We start from the raw sequence: 20,389 nt of genomic DNA on the forward strand, positions 1-20,389 counted from the left end.
GTGGGATTGCAGGAGAGGGGGGGGGGTCCTCTGCTTTTTTTTTTTTTTTTTTTTTTTTTTTCTCGTCACTTCTGATGGAAGCTACCTTGAGGAAACTTTGATTTTGGGGGTGGGGAGGGAGGGAGCTGCTGGATGGACTCTGGTGCGTACCCTCACAAATCCCTCAGACAAAGGAGATCTCTTATTAGTATGCAAAAAAAAAAAAAAAAAAGAAAGAAAGAAAGAAAAGAAAAAGAAAACCAACAAAAAACAACCCAAACAAACAAAAAAAACCCCAAAAAAACCCACAACCCCGCTGTTAGCTTCATGCAAAAAATTAGTGTATCGCTCTTTAGGTTGTTAATAAGTGTCCTAACCTGTGCGCTCTTCGAGGGGAAAAATTACCAAGGTAAAAAAACCCCCACCAATAAGGCTTAAAAAAAATCCGCAGAGTGGCTGGGTCGTGTCCTCTCAGCTCTAAAAATCACAATATTCCTAGGAAAAATGGAGGGAGGAGGGAAAAAGCTAGTGAAGAAGGAAAAAAGGAAAATAAAGGGGGAAAAAAAACCCACCCCAAACCCAATAAGTTATGTGAAGTCCCAGCCCGCTCTCCACTCGCCCGTATGGGAGAAGGGAATTGCTGATCTGCTGGCTGGGAATTGCCCAGGAAAGATGCTCTGGCACCTCCGCTCCGGCTCTCAAGTCGGAAAGAAAAACCTTGCCCCTCGCCGGGGCTCGGCACCCCCTAAAATGCACTTCTAGACCCCCGGACATGAGCCGGGGGGTCCCTGGTGTGTGTTTGAGTGTTTGCGTTGGGACTCGGATGGCATCGTTTTATTATTATTTGCATAGAAAAGAAATGAATAGACTTGGGGGCGGGGGGGACGGGGGGACGGACACACCGGTTTGCGCGGATCCTCCGAAATCTCCGGGCAGGAAAGTGCAGCATGGGAGGTGGGGGAGGGATATAGAGCCTCTGGGCTTAATATTATTGTGTATTTATTTGTTGCGTAATTAATGTGGATTTGCTAAATGCTAAGATATATATTAAAAAAGCCAAGGCGAACCCCAATTTGTACATCTCTCTCTAAATGCAGTCCATCGCAGTAACTTCCTTTACCACCCCACCCCCCGCAATGATGTACACGGTATATTATTAGTTGTTGTTTCGTCTGCAAAAGGGCGATGAAACTTCTATTTTGTCATATGGAATAAACAGTAAATAATCCAAAAGTTGGCGCGCCGGGCAGGTATTTCTGTGCTCCTTCCCTGCCTTGGAGCAGCTTCCTCCTCCTTTGCTACTTTGGCAAAGTATTGATTTTTTAATATTATTATTTATTTTAAAGAAAAAAAAAAAGCAGATCTCAGGAGGGATGAAGAACAGCCTTCTCCCCCCACCCTGGAAAAGGTACGTGCTGCTTTTCCTATTTCCCAGACCATGGGGAAGGGGAAAAAAAGTGGTTTTTTTTTAATTTGGTGGTTAAGTGCTGGCTGGGCCCCGAGGAAGGTGAGCTGCTCCCTGTCCCATCCCGGACTTATTTATTTCTCTCAGGCTTTCCATTCCAGGCTGGTGTCCTCGCCTGGCAGATGGCATTTTAATAGGAATATCGGATTAAAATTACCTTATCTCTCTGTTTCTCTTTTGTTCCCCCCCTCTTCTCCCCAACGTATACTCGGGATAAAATGATTCTGCCCCAAAATCTGGCAGCCGCTGCCTCCTGCTGCGGGCTGGGCAGCACCTGGAAGCGGGAAGCAGGTCCCAGTGCCCGACGGGAGGTGACTGGGCTGGGGATGGAGGGGGGCTGCCTGGGTAAGTGGGGGGCTGCAGGCCCTGCTGACCCCCCAGGGAGGCTGCAGGGGAAGAGGGGACTGCACCCCCCTTCTTGGCTCTTTTTATAGGCATCTATTGCTTTTGTTAAAAATATAGGTATTATTTTCTGTCTCTGCTAAGCTGGAGAGGCCTAATGCGGAACACATGGGCTCCACTCCGGGGGTGGAAACACGCCTTCCATAGGGTGTCCATACATCCCGGAGGCTAACACTTCGGTCCATATGGACTCCTCCATACCTACAGCCATATGGTGTAGGCACGGGGCTGAGAAAAACCTTCGTGGCGGGTCTATAGGTGCCTCTCCAAGTGCTTTCCACCCACGGAGGGGTCGGGTGGGTGCAAGCACTCCCTCCAGACCCACTCGTGCACCGCCGAGAGGTGGGTGCACAGCGTCTATACGTGTGCCGGCACATTTGCATAGAGCTCAACGTATATTTTCCCAGGCAGATGGTGCAGCGCTGCACCCAGACACGCACACGCAGGGTGACTCCTCCTGTGTCTTGCCAGCTATTTACAGGCGAAAACAAATGCTGGGAGAAGCCAATAAGCTCCATAAAACTTTATAGGATTTCCTTTACACATGGGAAACAACGGAACAATTTCCTGAACCTGCAAAACAAAAGTTTCTTCCAGCAGCGGCTCTGGCTGCCTTTAGGGGTACAATTAGCACAGCGTGCTCAAGTGGGGCACCTCCTCATCTCCGAGGGCTTTTATTTTAATTGTTATTATTTTATTTGATGGGTGTTATTCGTAGATATTGGGTTCTGGTTATTTGGCGAGTTGCAAGCTGCAAAGATATTTAATTTTACTGTCAGTGGATAAAAATCCTCTTGGGTTTGGTTTTTTTTTTCCCGGTTTTTTTTTTCCCTACCGTCTCGACTGTCATTTTCCCTTCGGTTTGGAGTGAAATACTGCAAAGCCAAGCAAGGCTCGCCTCGCACATTTATTTGCTGCCTATATCCGAGTTGTTCCCCCACTCTTGGGGCCTGGGGTGATTTCAGGGAGGCTAGTAGCGATTCCAATCATCTCTTTTTTTTCTGCCCCCCCTCCCCGTTTTTTATTTTTTCCCCATGCTGTGTAAATCTATTGACTGGTTGTTCAGGCACAAAACCCTCTTGGCGTGTACTGGTAATTGCTCGTTATTCCGTTCAATTTTCTCTTAAGCAATGTCTTCCCCTCGCTCTCACCAACATTATTGCAGCGTCTCTGGGTTATTATTTTTTATTCTGATTACATTTCGCACTCTAACAACACCTTTTTCCTCTCCTTTTTAACCGGGAAGCTGTCAAGGCAGCTTGGGTTTGTCAAGGCAAGGGTTAACCAGCTCCCAGGCCACGCGTGTTTTATCTGTGAGAGCAGGGGAAAAAAAAAAAAAAGAACAGCACCCCAAAACACCCACTTTAAATTTCATACTGTCCCATTTCCACCCTGCGGAGCGGAATGCGGCTGCTTATGATTAATTATTGGCTTCTCCTGCTCCGGGGAGGGGGGGAGAGGGGGGGTCGGGGGGGCTCTCTGCACTCCTCATCCCTCTCTTCTTTAAGGGGCATTTTTCTGGCGACTGGTGGGTATTTGGTGGATGTTGTTGCTGGTGCTGTCTGGAAGAGATTTGCCTTTTTATTTCCCCTCTCGGCTGCTTGATCCCTTCCCAAAGACTCAAGAAGGAAACAGAAAAGGACTTACCTTGCCCCGTCATCCGTGTCAACCCCGTGAGAACTTAAAATGGCCCAAAAACAGCAAACAAACCAAAGTTCCATTTTTTTTTATATATGTATAAATCCAGGACTTTTTTTTTGTTTTGTTTTTGTTTTTTAAAAAAGCAAAGCTCTTTTAGTTTCACCGAGAACATGAGAACATTAGCAGAAATACTCATGGCTTCTATGTGAATTTAGTAGTTTAAAAACTTTTGAAGGTTATTTATGTGGATGGCCCTAAGCAAAAGCCCTGAATGGCTCTCAGGGAGCACGTGATGTCATTAAACTAAGTTTTATGGTTTGGGGGAGCTGACAAACCCACAATATATTTACATCATATATAATCTTAACTGTCCACCATCGCAGCTGCTAGAGCTGTTTAATGCTGGGACAGTGGGACAAGGCGCTTAGAGCGGAGCACGGCGGCTGCGGGGCTCCTGGAGCAGCATCTCCCAGTAAGTTTTCCTTCATCCTAAGTCTCTCGCTCTCTGTCTTTTTTTAAAAAAATATATTTCAGTTATTTATTTTTTTTAACATCCCTAGGAATTGCGAAATATTTTTGAAATTCCCCTCCTTGCGTGGGAAAATGTCGGGGGTGGGTGGGTGTTGGGGAGGGGGGGGCTGAGCTGGAATGCGAGTTTTGCAAAGGGGCGAGCTGCAGGCAAGGATCTTATCTGGCAGGAATCTCATCCTCACCCCCGACCCCCCCGCCTTTGCATCCCCAGGGCTGCTGGAGACGAGATAAGGCCAAAGAAAGTCTATACATTACTGGTTCGGCAGCAAAACCCCCCCTTCCTCATCAGTTGCCCCACACACACACACACCCCCGCCAAGCCCCAGCCTGGAAGCAGGCTGTGCGTATCCCTAAGTTTCATTCCGGAGGTGGGGGTGGGGGGGAGCGGTGTATTTGTGTTTGGGGGTAGAGTTGGGCTTTGCAAAGAGAGAGGGGAAAGAAATAATAAAAAAAAAGAAAAAAAAGGGGGGTGGAATATAATTACTGGGAGAGCCCCAGGCGGCGGCCGCGCTGGGAAGGGCATGCGCGAAGCGGGGCCGCGGGTGGGGGCCGGTGCAGGTGTGCGGAGGGAGGGTTTCTCCGTGCAGAGGCCCACGGCACCTTGGTGGGGACCCACGCAGAGGGGAAGAGGGTCTGTGCAGAGCATGAGCCGCATCCCCCTCCCCCTCTGCCTGTGCTTCTTTAGGGGGTGTTTGGTGAAGTTGGGGCTGCCATGCGTGGGGGATCTCACTTGCGGCAGGGTGGGAGCTGGAGCTCGGGGAGCCCCTGCTGGGGACCTCTTGGGGTGCCAGGACGCCGCCCACCCCAGGGGCCCTTTGAGGTCAAACGTCCCCGAGGAGCCTGGGGAGGGGAAGCAATAGGGGAGGTGCAATTTGCTGGGAACTTGGGGGGAGTGGGAGATGGCCTAGCTCCCTGGCTCCCACCACAGGGTGCCCCCCCTGAGGAGAGGGTCCCACGGAAAACAATGGGGCACCCCCTTCCAGGACAGTGGTTGGGCCTCTATTGTTCTCTGAGGGGGTGGCAGATGCTCAGCTTTGTGCCCCCCATCCTCTGCAAGGCCTCATCCTGGTGTTAACCCAGGCCTTGCATTTAGGAGGGATGCATCCTTGGGGCAGGAGACACGTGTTTTATTTTGGGGGGGGGCAGCCCAGGGAGCAGAGGTTGCAAATTCCCACTGTGCGCATGCACACACAGGCAAACACATGCATGCACAGGCAGGCATGGCAAATGCACACACATAGGCACCAATGTGTGCACATACATGCAAGCGTGCAAACGCACACACATGTGCACACCTATGCCAGCACACATGCAGACATGCAAATGCATGCTTGCAAACATGTGCTCACAAGGGCATGCATGCACCCCCTCAAAAGTGCACGTGTGCACCCCAAGACCTCACACACATGCAAACACCAACCCACCATGTGTGCAACCTTTTTCACGGGTGCTGGGGGGGCTCTTTGGGGCTGAGCCTGTCCTATCAGCTCCCTTGCAGGGATGGGGACCCCCTTGCAGTCAGGGCTGGCCTCTTCCTCTGCACTCCAGGGACCAGTGCTCCCCACTCAGATGGTGGGATGGGGCTGCCCCCCATGCCAGGGTGCTGGGGGGGCAGGGGGCAGCTGAGCTGCACCCCCCACTCTGCAAGCACAACCTTTGGGGAAAGGATTGACTAAGAGGTGGGGACATGGCAAAATACCTGGGGACTCCCAAATCTTCTCTCCCGAGCCCTGTGGGGGCTCAATCCCTCCCCCAAAAGCAGGGAGCAACCTTGCTGGGGAAGCCCCCTGGGACCTGTGATCCTTTTGGGGCACTCGGTGTGGGGGGTGGATTTTAAGCCCCTTCTTTAAGTGCCTTATCTGGGGGACCGTCATTTGAGGGTGTCCTGTGGGGGCTGACCCCCCCTGAGGGGAACATTTGGTTGTCTGAGGGTCTCGATGAGGTCAGAGGGTGGGTTTCAGTGACTGGAGGGGGCTGTTCTGCTGAGCACCCCCAGGCCTCGCTGCCCCCTTTTTGCACCCTCCTTTGGGCACCAGGGCCGGGAGCTGCACAAACCAACGTAGAAGCACATCTTGGGGTGCCAGGTTTTAGTCTCCATCATAGAGATGCAGATTAATTTTTCCCCTCAACTCCACTGGGAAGGTAGACACACACACCCAGCTCCCTGGGCAGACCTGTCTACCTAAGTCCCATACAACAATGGGGATCTATAGGGCTCGCCTATACGGCTCCCTCGGGGCGGGCGGGCCACCTCAAAGGGTATTTTTAAAAATAGCATCAGAAATAATCAGTATTTTCTTTGCACTCCCCCATCCCGGAGCAAGCGAGGTGTCTGTGGCTGTTGGACAAGGCCAGTGTTGCCAGCCCAGGGCTCTCGTGGGGGTCCTTGGGGCCTCAGCATCCTTTTCTTGCCCCCCGCCCCCCCCCCCCCCCGGGGTGGTGCAGGTGCTGCAGGCTTGGAAAAGGGAAAAACGTTGAAAATTAGCGTTATTCCCTTTATTTAGCGGATGTTAATAGTGGGGAAAGGTGTTAGAAAAAATAAAGAAAAACGGTGCAAAGATTTGGGCAGCTCCAAACCTGGGGAGCTGGGAGCACACAGGGGTTGGGGGACCCTGGATCCCACTGATCCTAAACCTCCCCCATCACCCCAAACCCCACGGGAAAGTCCTTGCAAGACTGGTTTAAAAAATGTGCTTCTGGGATAATGTGAAGTCGCTCAAAACCCGGCAGCATCCAAAGGGAAGAGGTGATTTGGGGGGAGCGGTCCCCCCAGCTTCACCACGGACCACCAGAGCTTTTCAAGGGTGATAGGGGATGCTCTCCCACGCGTGTCGAGGCTGGCTGTGGCAGAAACACGGGCGTTTTCCCACATTGGGGGAGGAAGAAGAAAGTTTTTTGCATTCGACGTGAAACTCGGCTCTTTCTTTCCACTGCGACCTCTAATTTCCCACCTCTTCCTCTCGATGATGGATGGGGGGATCATTAAAAATAAATGCCGGGTTGGAGACACTTCTTCCGGATATTTTGCGTTTTCGCTTAAATATAATTTAATTTGAGTTTAGATGCTGCTCGCGTTTGCGTATGCGACCAAGAGAGCTTCCAGTAGTCTGTTGTGTGAATTACGGGATTAAAAAAATACAGTGTTCATAAGAAACCCCCTTTACAGAAACAGCAAAATAATTTTCTGTGTAATTGGACAGGAAGGAAAAAAAAAAAAAAAACCAACACACCAACACCAAAACCAACCCAAAGTCCGGAGAATGACTGGGGAATATGATTTCCTCGCATCTAGCTGGGTGCTGGGAAAAAAAAAGAAGGGTTATTAGAAGGTGGATGAGAAGACGGAGGAAATCCGGCTGAAATAAGTGCAGCCCGATGTTTCCATCCCATCATCTGGGTGGGTTTTTCCCTCCCCGAGGCAGGGAAGAGAGTTTCTGAATATTAACTTCCATTTTCCCCCTGCCCGCTCTCAGCAGCCCGGCTGCGGAGCCCGCCTGTCCCCGCAGATCCTATTGATGGATTGATTTTATTGATTTATTATCCACTCCTCAAAGCGTGTTTCTATCAAATGATGTTTTGATCTGGGTTTTCCTGGTCAAGAGTTGAGTCCCGAGTTATCGATTTCTAATTTTTCCCCTTTTTTGTTTTTTTTTTTTTTTTGGGGGGGTGGGGACGGACGTTATTTGTGATTTTTTTTTCTTGTCTGGCAGACATGACCCCTTTTCCCAGCAGGGACTGGGAATATACATCCTCCCCATCCACTTTCCCTGCTTTTAGGAAGGAAGGGACGAAAGAAAATAAACACACTAATTATTTTCGCTCCGGACACATCCTCTCTACCTCTTTATCCCAACTCTTTTCTCCTCCTTATGGGAAAAAGGGTCAAAGCAACATGGTTTGGCCAGACACGAGAGAAAGCACACCTTTATTTCCTCCTAGACACAATTTATTGGTCTTTTTCTTCATGCTTGGGCTGCGTCGGTGTGCATATTGATATTATACGCAGCCATAGGCACCGGGGTGCTGTGCACGGCTCAGTATAGATACGTATAAGTGCAGTTCATAGGCGGCTACAGGGCTCGGGCTGTGCCCGTGTGCGCACACAGACACGCACACTTAGGTAAACAGACACAGATATATTTAAATGTTTTCCTGGCACTTAGCAGATTCCTCTGATTCCCTCTCAGCAGTAAAATAATCACCAGGGAAGGGAGAGCGGCTACTGTTGACCTCTGGTACTTATTTGCGTCCAGGGCAGGTTTTTAGAGTTTGCTGGAGTTTGACTAGGAGGAGTTCGTCCTGCTTTAAAAAAAATGAAAGTTTCTGTCCTGTAGATTTAGGAAAAATAAATAAATATAACTTGAAGGGAGTCAGTAGTATGTAATACTATTTTTCTTTATGATTATTTATGTTGTTTTCAAGACACCAGCTCCCCCCTCCCTCCGTCCCGTGTCCCCCCGCTCCCCCGGACGCGCGGCTCCCAGCTGGGGGGGGCGGGGGGCGGGAGGGCTCTGCCACGGGCAGGGGGAGCAACACAGCGCTACGTGTCTGCTGGGACCCCCCCGGCCTTCCAGCTCTCCAAAACCCCGGCAAACCACACAGGGCATCTCTTCTGCCAGACGCGGGGCGTCGGCGAATACACCTCCATCCCTGATTTAATTTCTTCTGCTTATTTTCCTCTCTTCTTTCTTTTCTTCCTCTTTTCTTCCTTTTTGCTTTCTTTTTTCCCTTTCCTTCCTTCCTTCTCTTTTTTTTCTTCTCTCCCCATCTCTCTCCCTTTCCCGCTACCTTCTTCTTTCCATATTCGTCTCTCATTCTCTGTTTTTCCATACATCTCACCCTTCTTTCCTTCTTGTACTTCAACCCCCGCCTCACTCCCCCCACCCAACTCTACATTCCACCCCAAACCGAAGGCACCCCACTGGAAGCCCCCCTCTTCCCCCCCCCCCCTTCAGCAGATTCGTCCTCCGTGTGGACATTGGGGGGGACACAGTCTGGAGGACACACACAGTTGGGGGGACGACACAGAGTTCAGGGGACACACAGAGCTTCTGCAAAGCTCAAACCCTCCTCTCCTTTGTGGGGAGGGGACACCGCCTCCCGGTTAGAGCCCACATTAAGGTCTTTGCAGGCTGAGCTTGATGAGTTTCTGTAATTAATAACGAGGTAGCTCATGTCCCACTCCAGGCCCCGGTGCCATCTCCTCTTCGCCGGCTCCTCTCCTTCACACCCCTCTCTGGGATCCAGCATCCAACAGAACAATCCACTTCACCAAAATATCCCCCAAATTTGGGATCTAAGCAAATTCCGCCCCCCCCCCCCCCTCAAAAGAGCCACTCAGCTGAGTGCAAGGCTCCCTCCGCCCCCTCCCCGGGTGCTGAGAGAGATTTTGGGGGAACATTGAGGGGGCTGGCCCCTGGGAAGGGGTCCTGAGCATCTTTCCTCTCCCTTGCTCCCTTGGGCGGGGGTCTCTTCTCTCTCTAGAGCACATGGGTGCCTCTTTTTGGGGAAAAAAGGCCACTTGAGTGCGTGGTCTGGTGCGTGTCCATGCGCATCCTGCGCAAACAATAATCCCTCTTTCCTGCTCTTTTTCTTTCTCTCCGTTCCAAGGCAGAATAAAGCCCTTTACATGTTGGAAAAGGGGAAAATATTTACCTGCAGACTCAAGCTGACACTTTACATCTGTGTCTGCTCCTCTTCGGTACCTGTCTCTTGTCGAAATTAATTCTCTATAATATTGTGGCGAAATAGAAAGCTTTAAAAAATAGGCTGGGGCTGGAGTGGCTGGGTCACGCGTAAGGGGAGAAGTGGAGTATGAACAAACCTATATTTTATGGAAGACTTTCAGCGTGCTGCACGAACGCCTAATCCTTCACTTAAGCCCCAAACGCAATGTTTCAAGTCAGATCTGGGACTTAAAAGAAGATTTTGGGGAGCTGCAGTTTGCACAACCCCTCGTAGGCTGGTCCTTGAAGCGACCTTCACCGTGTCCTCTGGGCGAAGGGCTGCTTTCCCCTTCTTTTCCCTTTCCCCCCCCCACCCCCCCAAATCAGCTCGCCTTTCCCAGTTTTCCCGGAAAACATAAAGGACCGGGGGCATCTTTAGGGTTGGGAAAAGGCGATTTTCCCCCCCAAAACCTCTGGCCCAGGCAAACGGGCCATAATCTTTTTTTTTTTTTTCCCCATTATTTTCCTTTTTTTCCTTTTTTTTTCTCCTTCCTTTCAGGTCCCCCATTTTTGTCTCTTTTTCTTCCGCACACTCCCAACCTTTTTTTTTTTTCTTTCTTTTTTTTTTTCTTTCCCCCAGGGAAGCAGGCAATTTCTTATCAGGTCGGGATTGATGCTGGCGGCCTGCTTCCCTATATCATCCCCGCGGCTCTGCTTGTTCCAGCCCGGCTCCCTTTGCTCCCGGGGCCGTGAGTGATGGCTCCCACAGCTCCCCATGCTGCCGGAATCCTAATGGCCCCGCCGAGGGGGGACATCCCCTCTCACCCATTTTACTAGCAGGAAATTTTAGGGAGACTCCCCCCCCCCAAAAAAACCCAAACAACCCAAGGATTGCCCTTCTTCAGCCCCTATTGCTGGAGGCCCCCGTGGAAGCCACGAAACGTTTTATTAAAAGGTTTTGATGGATTCACCTTGGGGATTAACTAAGATAATAGTTTATTGCACTGCGAAAGATTAAACTGAAAGTACCCTAGTGAAAAAAAATAAATAAACATTAAAGGGAGCGGCGAGTGCCTTTCCTCGCGTTAAATCCCTCCTTTCCCACACTAACAAGGGTTCTCCGGGCTCCGGGGTGTCCGCGCCGCCTTCTCGGGGCGTTAATATCATTATTGCAATTATTATTAAGATTTAAATACATGTGATGGCTCGGCGAAGCGGTTCGCCAGGCTGAGGGTGCGGAGGGAACATCCCTCCCCATTCCTCAGCCCCGGGGGAGCAGAATTCCCCCTGGGAAAAGCCCATTGTCCCTGTCTGGCTGTGAGCTGTCAGGACTGGGGGTGCGCACATGGGCGCGGAGCTGCGCGCATCTGGGTCATGTCGGATTTAAAGAGCATGTTTACACATCGAGAGAATTTAAAACACGGCCCAAAGGGCGATAAAACCGGGACTTTAAATCATCCTGCCCTTCATCCCATCCCTTCCACATCTGCAGCTGGCTGCGAGACTGCGGATCTGCCCTCCATGTGATGCTGTCTGGCCCTACAGGGGCAGGACCCCCCCACACACACACCCTTGTCACTCCCCACGCGTGTCGTCCGCTTATCCATCCCTCCTCACCCCACTTTCCATTGACCTGCATCCAGACGAAAGGATACACAAGGGTTTTTAATAACACCGGGGTATTGATCCGAGCTTTCAGCAGTCTCCAAGGTGCATCGGCGGGGGCTGGGTGTCTCAGGGATGCGTTTGCTTGGAGCAACGCGGCCATTTGAACACCGAGGAGGAAAAAAAAAGAGGATTTTCTGCATGGGTTTTTGGCCGCTTTTTGCTTAAGAAGTGCTGGGTCGCGTCCCCGGAAGCAGCACCCCCCGGGATTTATTTTTAATTGCAAAGGATGTTAAAAAGGGATGAACGCAGCCTGGTGAAAACTGGGCTTCGTCTTCGCTTGGGAAGACTCAAAATGCAGGGAAAAGAGGGAATTTCCGATTATCTTATCCGTTTCCACCCTGTTTTGGTGCCAGGCCAGGGGTTCTGCATCCCCCGAGTGAAGGCTGAGTCACCTTTGCCACCTTCCCTCTGCCTCTGTCTGTCACCTTCCCTTTGCAGCAACAAGGGTCAAGGCTGCCCCTCTCCCCAGATCCCTCGGTTATCCCCTTCGCCCCCCCCCCCCGGCAGCTGGGGCTGGATTAACTTTCGAGGGGGGGTGGGAGAGGGAAATACCTTATTTTTCATCCTCTGTCCCTACACAGAAACTTTTCCCACTCCCTTCTCCCCGGCCCAGGCAATCAAGGAAGACTCAGGATTATAGAGCCTAGAAGTGGATTTGCAACCTAAGGTGGTCTGGGGGAGGAGGCTGGGGGTAGGGGGGGGCGGGGTAGGGGGGCGGGAAGTGATGTTAATTATTAATATTGTCTTCCCGGAGGATGATTTCCACGGGGTGAGAGCAATAAGTACCACTGAAGCAGAAGCTCTCTCCAACAAGAGGGATCAGCCTCAAGTTTGTATATGTTTCCATCCCATACGATAACATCTATAGATCTGCTAATGGGCTCGCTGCAGGCCGTGGACACTTTCTCCTGCAACTTTCACTTTCTACCCCCTCGCAAAACAAGCCCTTTCCCCAGTACAAGCCCAATGTTTTCTTTTCAACTTAACCCAGGGTTCAGCAATTATCTGGTGGGTCAGTGTAAGTCGTCTTTGTGAAAAGTCAAGGAGAAATCTTAGCTCCTGTGTATGTATCACTTAAAAGCATCCTCCAGCTGAGTCTGCTTCTGCTTCTGCCTCTCGGTCCCGTCCCCCCCCAACTCCAATAACACCTCCCACCACCAATTAAATATTTTAGGCCTGAAAGAAAATTAATCTGAAGGAAGCAAAAGGGAGAAAACCCTCCCCGAGGCCAACGAACCAGGGGAGAGCCCAGATGTGCTCACATGAGCTGGGCGACATAGCACACGGATAAAAACCCGGGGAATAAAATGTTTGTGAGGGTTTATTGCCGAGTCCGGCTCCGAGCCGCTCGGAGGGGCTTGGTTTGCTGGGGGGCAGAGCTGCCGCGAGCACTGGCGCTGCCTGGCCCTGCGGACCGCAGAACTTGGGGAGCAGAGGGCTATGACGGGGCAACTGGCGCCTTTGATTGACTTGGGACAAAATCTTTCCAGAAAAAATGAATAAAAAAAGGGGGGGGAAAGAAAAAAAAAGGAAAAAGAAAACAATTTTAAAAGAAAAAAAAGTGTTTCCTACCAAGCAGCAAGTTTCTTGCTGGGCTCCACGCTCCACCGAGTCCCAAGGAGTTCCCGGGCTGAAGCGCCAGTGCCAATTAAATTATAAATAAAATAGCAGATATTTCTAGCACAGACAGACCTCTGCTCAGAGGGGGCTTCGCTCACACCAGATTATTTTTATTTTTTGTGTCCCCGTCCCCCCGTGTCCCCCCCCCCCCACTTTTGGAGAGGCAGAGAGGGGCAGAGCGAGAGGTGAGAGGAACAAAAACCAACAATTTCTCCAGCATAAAAATGAAACATCAAATTAGTTTGCCTCTGGGCTTCATTTTTCCCCTTCTACATTATAACTAGTTATTGAACTCGCTAGAAGATCTAAAGGCCATTTGTGAGGAGAGAAATTTCAATGGAGTTCCCCCATCAATAACTCCTTGGCAGTGACCTATTGGATCAAGTCAAACAGTTGAGGTGAAATTCAGGTCACGCTGTCTAACCAATATTAAAATGCGCCCACTTTTTAAAAAGCCACTTTCAACGAGATTTGAAGAAAATTGAATTCCTGGGTGGGGTGAGAAGGGGGGGGGGGAGGGGTAAGGGATAGATAGAGAAACTGGTTTGCACATTTTATTTTATTTTTTTAGTTCTTTTGCAAACAAGAGGGATTCATCTTTACTGCGTTAAAATGAAGGGATAAATATTTACATTATTAGTTTCTTTGAGACGAAAGAGGCTCAAAAGAAAAATGTGAAGGCTAGGACTTTAGGTGACAGGCTTTGCTTATTAAAATCGTTTTAGGCCTATTCATTACTTTTACTGACAACAGATTTAAGAAAAAAATCAATTAAACATTTGCATATTTCTTTGCATAAATTAGACCTTGTCTATTTGCATTAGGAAGGGACAAAAAGAAAAGGTCTTCTTTGCACTCACTGCTTTCAAGTTGGAAGGAAGAAAAATAAAATATAATTAATTACATGTCATTGCCTATGGCAGAGAGGACCCAACTATTAAAAAATAATACAAAATATATACGCGCTCCCACGCAGGTTTTTAGTTCTCCCACCACTAATTGTGCGATAATCACCTTAAAACAAGCTTGGAATAAAACTCCACTCTCAAACTGATTCCCACCTCCCGCATCTCAAGGAGGCAGAGTTCATCCACCGCGAGCTTTTACCCCGCTTTTCCTATTATTATTAAACGCGGGATAACAAACCCCCAGTAGATAGGTACTTCATTTTTTTCTGGAAAGCACAGATTGCTAATGGGCTGAGGTACAGGTTACCAAACGGTCAGTATGGTAATAGCCAACACAATGAATCCGGAGAGACAATGCATACTTATTTTTCTTCAGTACTGTCAAAAAGGCGCTTTGTACTTAAAAATGTCCCCGCGATGGTAACCAGATCTATATTTCGCAGCCCTCATCCTAGGTAGGAAAAGGAAATAAAGGCCCAGATGAGATTTTTTTTTAAAAAAATCCTTTTTATTTTTCCTTTTTTTCCCCTTTTTTTCTTTTTCTCTGCCGAAGTGCTGCGTTTCTCTGGGTTTTGTCCCTCCCAAACTGTTTCCCGACACGGTTGTGCTGGTGGGGGGACGAGGGACGGAGAGCGGTGGGAGGGCTGCTGTATGGACAAAAGAGTCAGCTTCTTGTACAACTATTCTTCACACGTCCCTGCAGACTTATTTTAGGGGGGGGGGGGGAAAGAGGGGGGATTAAATAAATATAAAATCCAAACACTTCAGCAAGAGGCACAGCTCTAAACTCTGGTTAAAAAGCAGAGGGGGGAAACATTAAACCATAAGCAATAAAAAGGGAAAAGTAGGATTTTTTGGGTGCACATGTAAGAAATCCGGGGGATTTCTTTTGTTTGTTTGTTTTTTAATGCACTTGTAAGAAATCCGAGGGCAGCCCCCCCCCCCCAAGCACACAGAGGGGGTGAAGGGAGTTGAGGGGAAGACGATGGAGAGGCAAGTCCTCAAAAATCGATGTATTTGGGTGGGAAGGGGGGGTGGGGTGCAGACGGTGCAAATAAAGTTGCGTTTCCCCCCTGAGAGAGTGAGAGTCCAGAGTCGCCCAGTTTGTGACCTTCACGCCTTGAATTTTTTAATGATTTGATTGCTGCCGGTTTGTTTCGTGCTTTATTTTGCTTTTTTTTTTTTTTTTTTTTTTTTTGGTAAACATCCAGCATAGCCTTAAGAGAACTACCTGTGGATATTTATTTGTTCTGCAGGTGCTTATTGAAAACCATATATTCAGAGAGAGGGGGGAAGGACGTGCGTAGGTAAAAATTACTTTATTAACTCTCCATCTTTATTCAATATTCCCTCAGCCTTGGAATAAAGTTGTTGCATCAGTCTGAACTATAAATGTCAAAGCCCTGCATGAGTCTGAGGTGTTTGGGCAGAATGAAGTATAGCTGGAGAAAAGGAATTTATTGGATATATTTAAATCAATGTTTTGGGTTCCGGAATACATTTCTATTCATGTCTTTTCCCCCCCAACCTCGCTACTCCCATCCCCCCTTCACTCCCTGTCCCCGAAACCCTTCTGGGAAGAACAAGAATTTTACCTTATATAGGTATATATGTAGGCGTTTCTATATGGAATTCCGGGATTTACAACTTTAGGAAGGAGCAGGCTTTGCCGGTGCACGGGGCCAGCAATTAGCGAAGCCCTGCAAATCAACCACAATTACCGCCCCTACCCCCACCCCCACTCCACCCCACCCAAAAAAAAGCCCAAATAAAGCCAGAAAACCACTCAGTCCATGTCCCGGCGCCCACACAGATGCGGAGCTGGTGTCCGAGGGGGGCTGAGCCCCCTCCCCCCCGTTTGCCACCACCACCACCACCACCCCCCCCAGCCCTCCCCGTCGCCTATATGTACCCTGTAGACTCGAATTTGTGTGAGCGTCTCCCAGTCACAAATTCGTCTCTAGGGGAATATATGGGCGATGCCAGAGCCTTGGAAAGTTCTGCTTTCCTTTAATTGCTGCGCTCCTAATTAAATCCTCAAACCCTGCTGATGTCATTTTCTAAAGGTAGTTTACTCAAAGTGCGAAAGCGGCGTTTGCTGTTTGCCAGGGCTTGTTAATAGTAATAATAATAACAAAAATAAAAGAAAATAAAAAGGTAAAAAGCGAAATCACCGCGATGATTGGGGTGTGTGTGTGTGGGTGATAATAATCAAAATAAAATCCCATTATTACTTTTCATCTCCAGAAGAAACAGCAGCCACCGCAAACACAACTCTCAGCCAAGAGCACAAAGAGCCCCGACCATTTCGCAGTGACTGATTTATGGCGTTTTACAACCCCATAAAAAGCTGTAACAACCAGCCAAAAGCCTTCGACACCGCTGGCACATTTAGTCTAATAAATAAAACATAAACAGTTAACTTTATGTGTCACTTTTATTGTTATCAAGTAAAATATGGCAATGCCCTGCAAGCTATGATTTTCAACTATAATTGTTATCAAGCACAAGGAGGGAATACCCCACCTCCCTCCTCTGCCCCTCTCTTTAGGGCGATATGGAGATTTTAAAAAAAAGCTTTAACTGAGGGAGCTAAAACCCTCCCAAAATGTTGACATCCATTTGCAGCTCCCCGACCTGCGCCGGGGAGGTGGGAGCCATTTTTAACGCATTCCTCCAGCTTTGCCCCCCCAGTTTTTTATATATATATAAACATATCTTATTTATATATGTATATATGTGTGTATGTATGTATATATCAGAGCTTGAGCCTGGGGAGGTCAATGCTTAAGCAAGGTCCGGGTTGGCCAGGAGCGGTGCACACGCTTGTGTGTTGCACACGCGTGGACGTGGGACCCCGTGGGTGCGTACCTGCAGCACCCAGGGCCGAGGAACAAGCGGGGTGCTGCCTCCACCCCACCCCCCAACACCCACCCCCCCCAAACCACCCGCTCTGCTCCCAAAGGCCGGGGCTAAGCAAAGCGGGGCCAGTTTGGGGAGCAAAGTGGGGGGCCCCCGCTGCCTGGGGGGGCGGCCCACCCCGCCCTGCCGTGCTGCTGGTTGCGGGGGAGGGCAGGCCTGCCCGCCTGGGACTGAAGGCAGGGTCAGCAAACCCCCTCTACCTTCCAGGTAATGCCTCTGCCCCCCGAAAAAAATAGGTGCTGACAGCGTTTAACCCTCTTCCCTCTGGGATGGGGGGGCGGGTCTGGGCTGGGGGTGTTTGAGGGATCCCCCCGGCTGTGTCCCCAACCTACACTGTCCCTTCCCCAGCCTTGGGGGGGGGGGGGGGGGGATGTGGACATGGGGGCTGCCGGGGGTAGGGTTTGGGGGAGTCAATGCAGCTCGGGGTGGGCACACTCACATGCACGCACTCACACTCAAGCACTCACACTTACACCAAAGGGTGGGGGGCTCATTGTTCCCAGCCCAGATCGTGGGGGGATGCCCGGTGCCCCCCAACACCCCCACTCACCCTCACACTCATCCTCACCCACCCACCGCCCAAGCGGGGGTCCCCCCATTGTGTGTGCCCCCCCCCGCTCCCAGCAGCCGACGGGGTAGTGACGGACCCCGGGACCCGGCACCTCTCAGCGAAGCGCATCTCCCCGGCTCTCCCCGAGCCCCCACTCCCACGCCCCCCCCCCCCCCCCCCCCCAATTTAGGTACATTTTGCAGAAGCTTTTGGTTCCTTATCCGGGGACTGGGCTGGCGGGTGTGATTGGCCGGGGATGTCACATGGTGAAAGTAACTTTACGGGGTCGCCAGCTAGTAGGAGGGCTTTATGGAGCAGAAAAACGACAAAGCGAGAAAAATTATTTTCCACTCCAGAAATTAATGATCATGAGCTCTTATTTGATGGACTCTAACTACATCGATCCGAAATTTCCTCCATGCGAGGAATATTCGCAAAATAATTACATCCCAGACCACAGTCCGGAATATTATAGCCGGACAAGGGAGTCCAGCTACCAGCATCACCATCAAGAGCTGTACCCCGTGCCACGACCCTCCTTCCCCGACCGCCCGTTCAGCTGCGGGGGTCTGCAGGCTCCCGGCAACCCGGCCGCGCTCCAAAGGGGACACGGGCAAACTCCAGGAGGCCAACACCTCTCAGAGAAAGCACAGCAGCTCTGCGAGCAGGCTGCTCTATCCACCTCCTCCACCACTCCTTCCCCAGCCCCTCCAGCCTGCAACCAGCCAAACCCCGACCATCCCAACAGCACAGCTTCCAAACAGCCCATAGTCTATCCCTGGATGAAAAAAATCCACGTCAGTACTGGTATGCAACTTTTATTTTCCTCTTCTGTCTCTCCGCTCTCTTATTTTCACACCATGCTCGCTCCCTCTCGCCTCTCTCTCTCTTTTTTTTATTTCCTTCCCTTCCATGAGAGTCTTTGGGTTAGCACAATTGAACTGGATTTACGACTCCGAATGGGTAATTACACCCACCATAAATTTTATAGCCGAGCTACTGTGGGCAGCCTTAGCCATGTGGCTCGTTCTGTTATGTATGTGTGAAACTCCGAAAGCTTTGTAAGGGGTGCATAAATAATTCAGTCTTTTGAGCCAGGGAAACCCCTTCCTATTAGAATAGAAACTCTTGAGCTGCCCAAAGTTCTTTATTACCTATTTAGCCTATTACTTTTTTTTTTTTTCCCCGGCTCCTCCAGTCGCCTCTCCCGACCCTCTCTCCATCCACGCTGATTTTCCTTGTGTGTTTTTTTTTTTGTTTTTGTTTTTTTTGTTGTTGTTGGTTTTTTTTTTCTCCTTTCCTCTCTTTTTTTTGTTTTCCTTCCCCTCCTTTCCAGTGAATCCCAATTACAATGGAGGCGAACCCAAGAGATCCAGGACAGCCTACACCAGGCAGCAGGTTTTGGAGCTGGAGAAGGAGTTTCACTATAACAGGTACCTGACCCGGCGGCGACGCATCGAGATCGCCCACTCCCTTTGCCTCTCCGAGCGGCAGATCAAAATCTGGTTTCAGAACAGGAGGATGAAATGGAAAAAAGACCACAGGCTGCCCAACACCAAAGTACGGGCAGCAACGGCAGCGGCTGCCGGCGCCTCCACCGCCCCCGCCGCCCCGGCGAGCACGGCCGCGGGCGAGGAGCTGCCCTCCGCCGCCGCGCAGGACCCGCGCACGGAGGATATCACCAGGTTATAAACACCCCCAGACCCGCACACAAATGACTCTGGATTATTTATAGAATCTAATATATATATATATATATCTCTTGGTTCTCCCCCCCCTTCCCTCGTAGTTTTTCTTTTATTATAATAATAATAATAATTATTATTATTATTTTCCTGTGCGTATAAAAAACAATGGGTCTCCCCCAAGACCACGGGCTTTAGATGCATGTCAGATAGCATGAGGCCAGGTGTCTGTACCTGCAGGGTGTTTTTTTACGCCATTTCAGGGTTTTATTTATTTTTTAAAGCGGGGGGATTGGGGGGGGCAGGGTGGCGGGAGGAAGAGGTAAATGTTCTGTTGGGTGAATTTAATGAAGAAATGATGATAATATTGACAGCAAACAAGCAAACAAAAAAGGCAAATGTAGGTATTTTTTTTCCCCTCTGCATTACAAATGCACAATGAGCGAAGGAGCTGTGAAGTTCTTTTGTAGCAATGTGAAAAAAGTGAAAAAAAAAATCACCATTTAGAGAGAAAGAGAAAAAAAGGGGCAAACAAAAAGCAGCTACGAAACAGCACACAAGGGTGGACGAGTCCTTGCTGAGAAATTGGGAAGAAAAAGGGGAGTAAGAGTGAAAAAGTGACGTATTTAAAAAGTAAAAGCAGAAAAAGATTTTTAAAAGTCAGTAGCTAGGGATTTTTTGTCGTGCTTATTTGTGGTTTTGGACTGATTTTACATGATCATTGTAAACTTGCAATAAAGAGTTTTAGTGTGTATGTGAAAGTCCCAGTGTTCAATAAACCAGTCAGTGTGAATTAGTTTTACTTTTATGTCTGGTGACTTATTTTATCCCCACATCTCCCCGCAAGCCCGCCCCAAAATAATAATAATAATGATAATAAAAATGCTGGGACAATGTGCAATGGATCCCATGTGCACCAGTCATTGCTTAAGTTAAGTTTAAGCAAACCTAAAGATAACTCTCAGCTCCAGATTTTTATGACATCACGACGTGGCCAGTGACTTTAAATCTCAGATCCTCCCAACCTGTAAATAAGGGGGTAAAAAAGCCCCAACCAACCAACCAACAACAACAATAATAATATTAAAAACCCAACAACAACAAAAAAGAGAAATCTGGGTTTTCAGACAAGTGCTGTGGATTGAGGTTAGCTTCCAGTCATTTCTCTTTATTTTCTTTCCATCCCGCAGAAAATTGTCTGGGCTTAACTTCTCTCTCGGCTTTAAACTTTTTCTCGTTTTTTTTTTAATTTATTATTGTTATTATTTTCATCGTTATTATTATTGTTATTATTTTCTCTTGCTGTTGTGGCACGCTCATGTTGACTCGTTCAGGCCAAGAGGTCATATTGA

The 20,389-nt window shown here is 49.3% G+C and overlaps 1 protein-coding gene across 1 annotated transcript; it reads left to right on the top strand.

The window, feature by feature from the left end:
* Nucleotides 1-17,691: 17,691 nt before the first annotated feature.
* HOXC4 (homeobox C4) lies at nucleotides 17,692-19,294 on the top strand. The gene is made up of 2 exons (XM_027800966.2): nucleotides 17,692-18,159; nucleotides 18,689-19,294. Exons 1-2 carry the CDS (start codon nucleotides 17,715-17,717, stop codon nucleotides 19,042-19,044), a joined length of 801 nt encoding a protein of 266 aa, XP_027656767.2. The 5' UTR covers nucleotides 17,692-17,714; the 3' UTR covers nucleotides 19,045-19,294.
* Nucleotides 19,295-20,389: the final 1,095 nt, after the last annotated feature.

Source organism: Falco cherrug, chromosome 19, assembly GCF_023634085.1.
Source record: "Falco cherrug isolate bFalChe1 chromosome 19, bFalChe1.pri, whole genome shotgun sequence".
Taxonomy (NCBI): Eukaryota; Metazoa; Chordata; class Aves; order Falconiformes; family Falconidae; genus Falco; species Falco cherrug.

Excerpts from the sequence above, each read along its gene's own strand:
- HOXC4 (XM_027800966.2), top strand. The coding sequence starts at position 17,715 with ATGATCATGAGCTCTTATTTGATGGACTCTAACTACATCGATCCGAAA. Across the intron at positions 18,160-18,688 it reads AAAAATCCACGTCAGTACTG|TGAATCCCAATTACAATGGA; the intron begins GTATGCAACTTT and ends CCTCCTTTCCAG.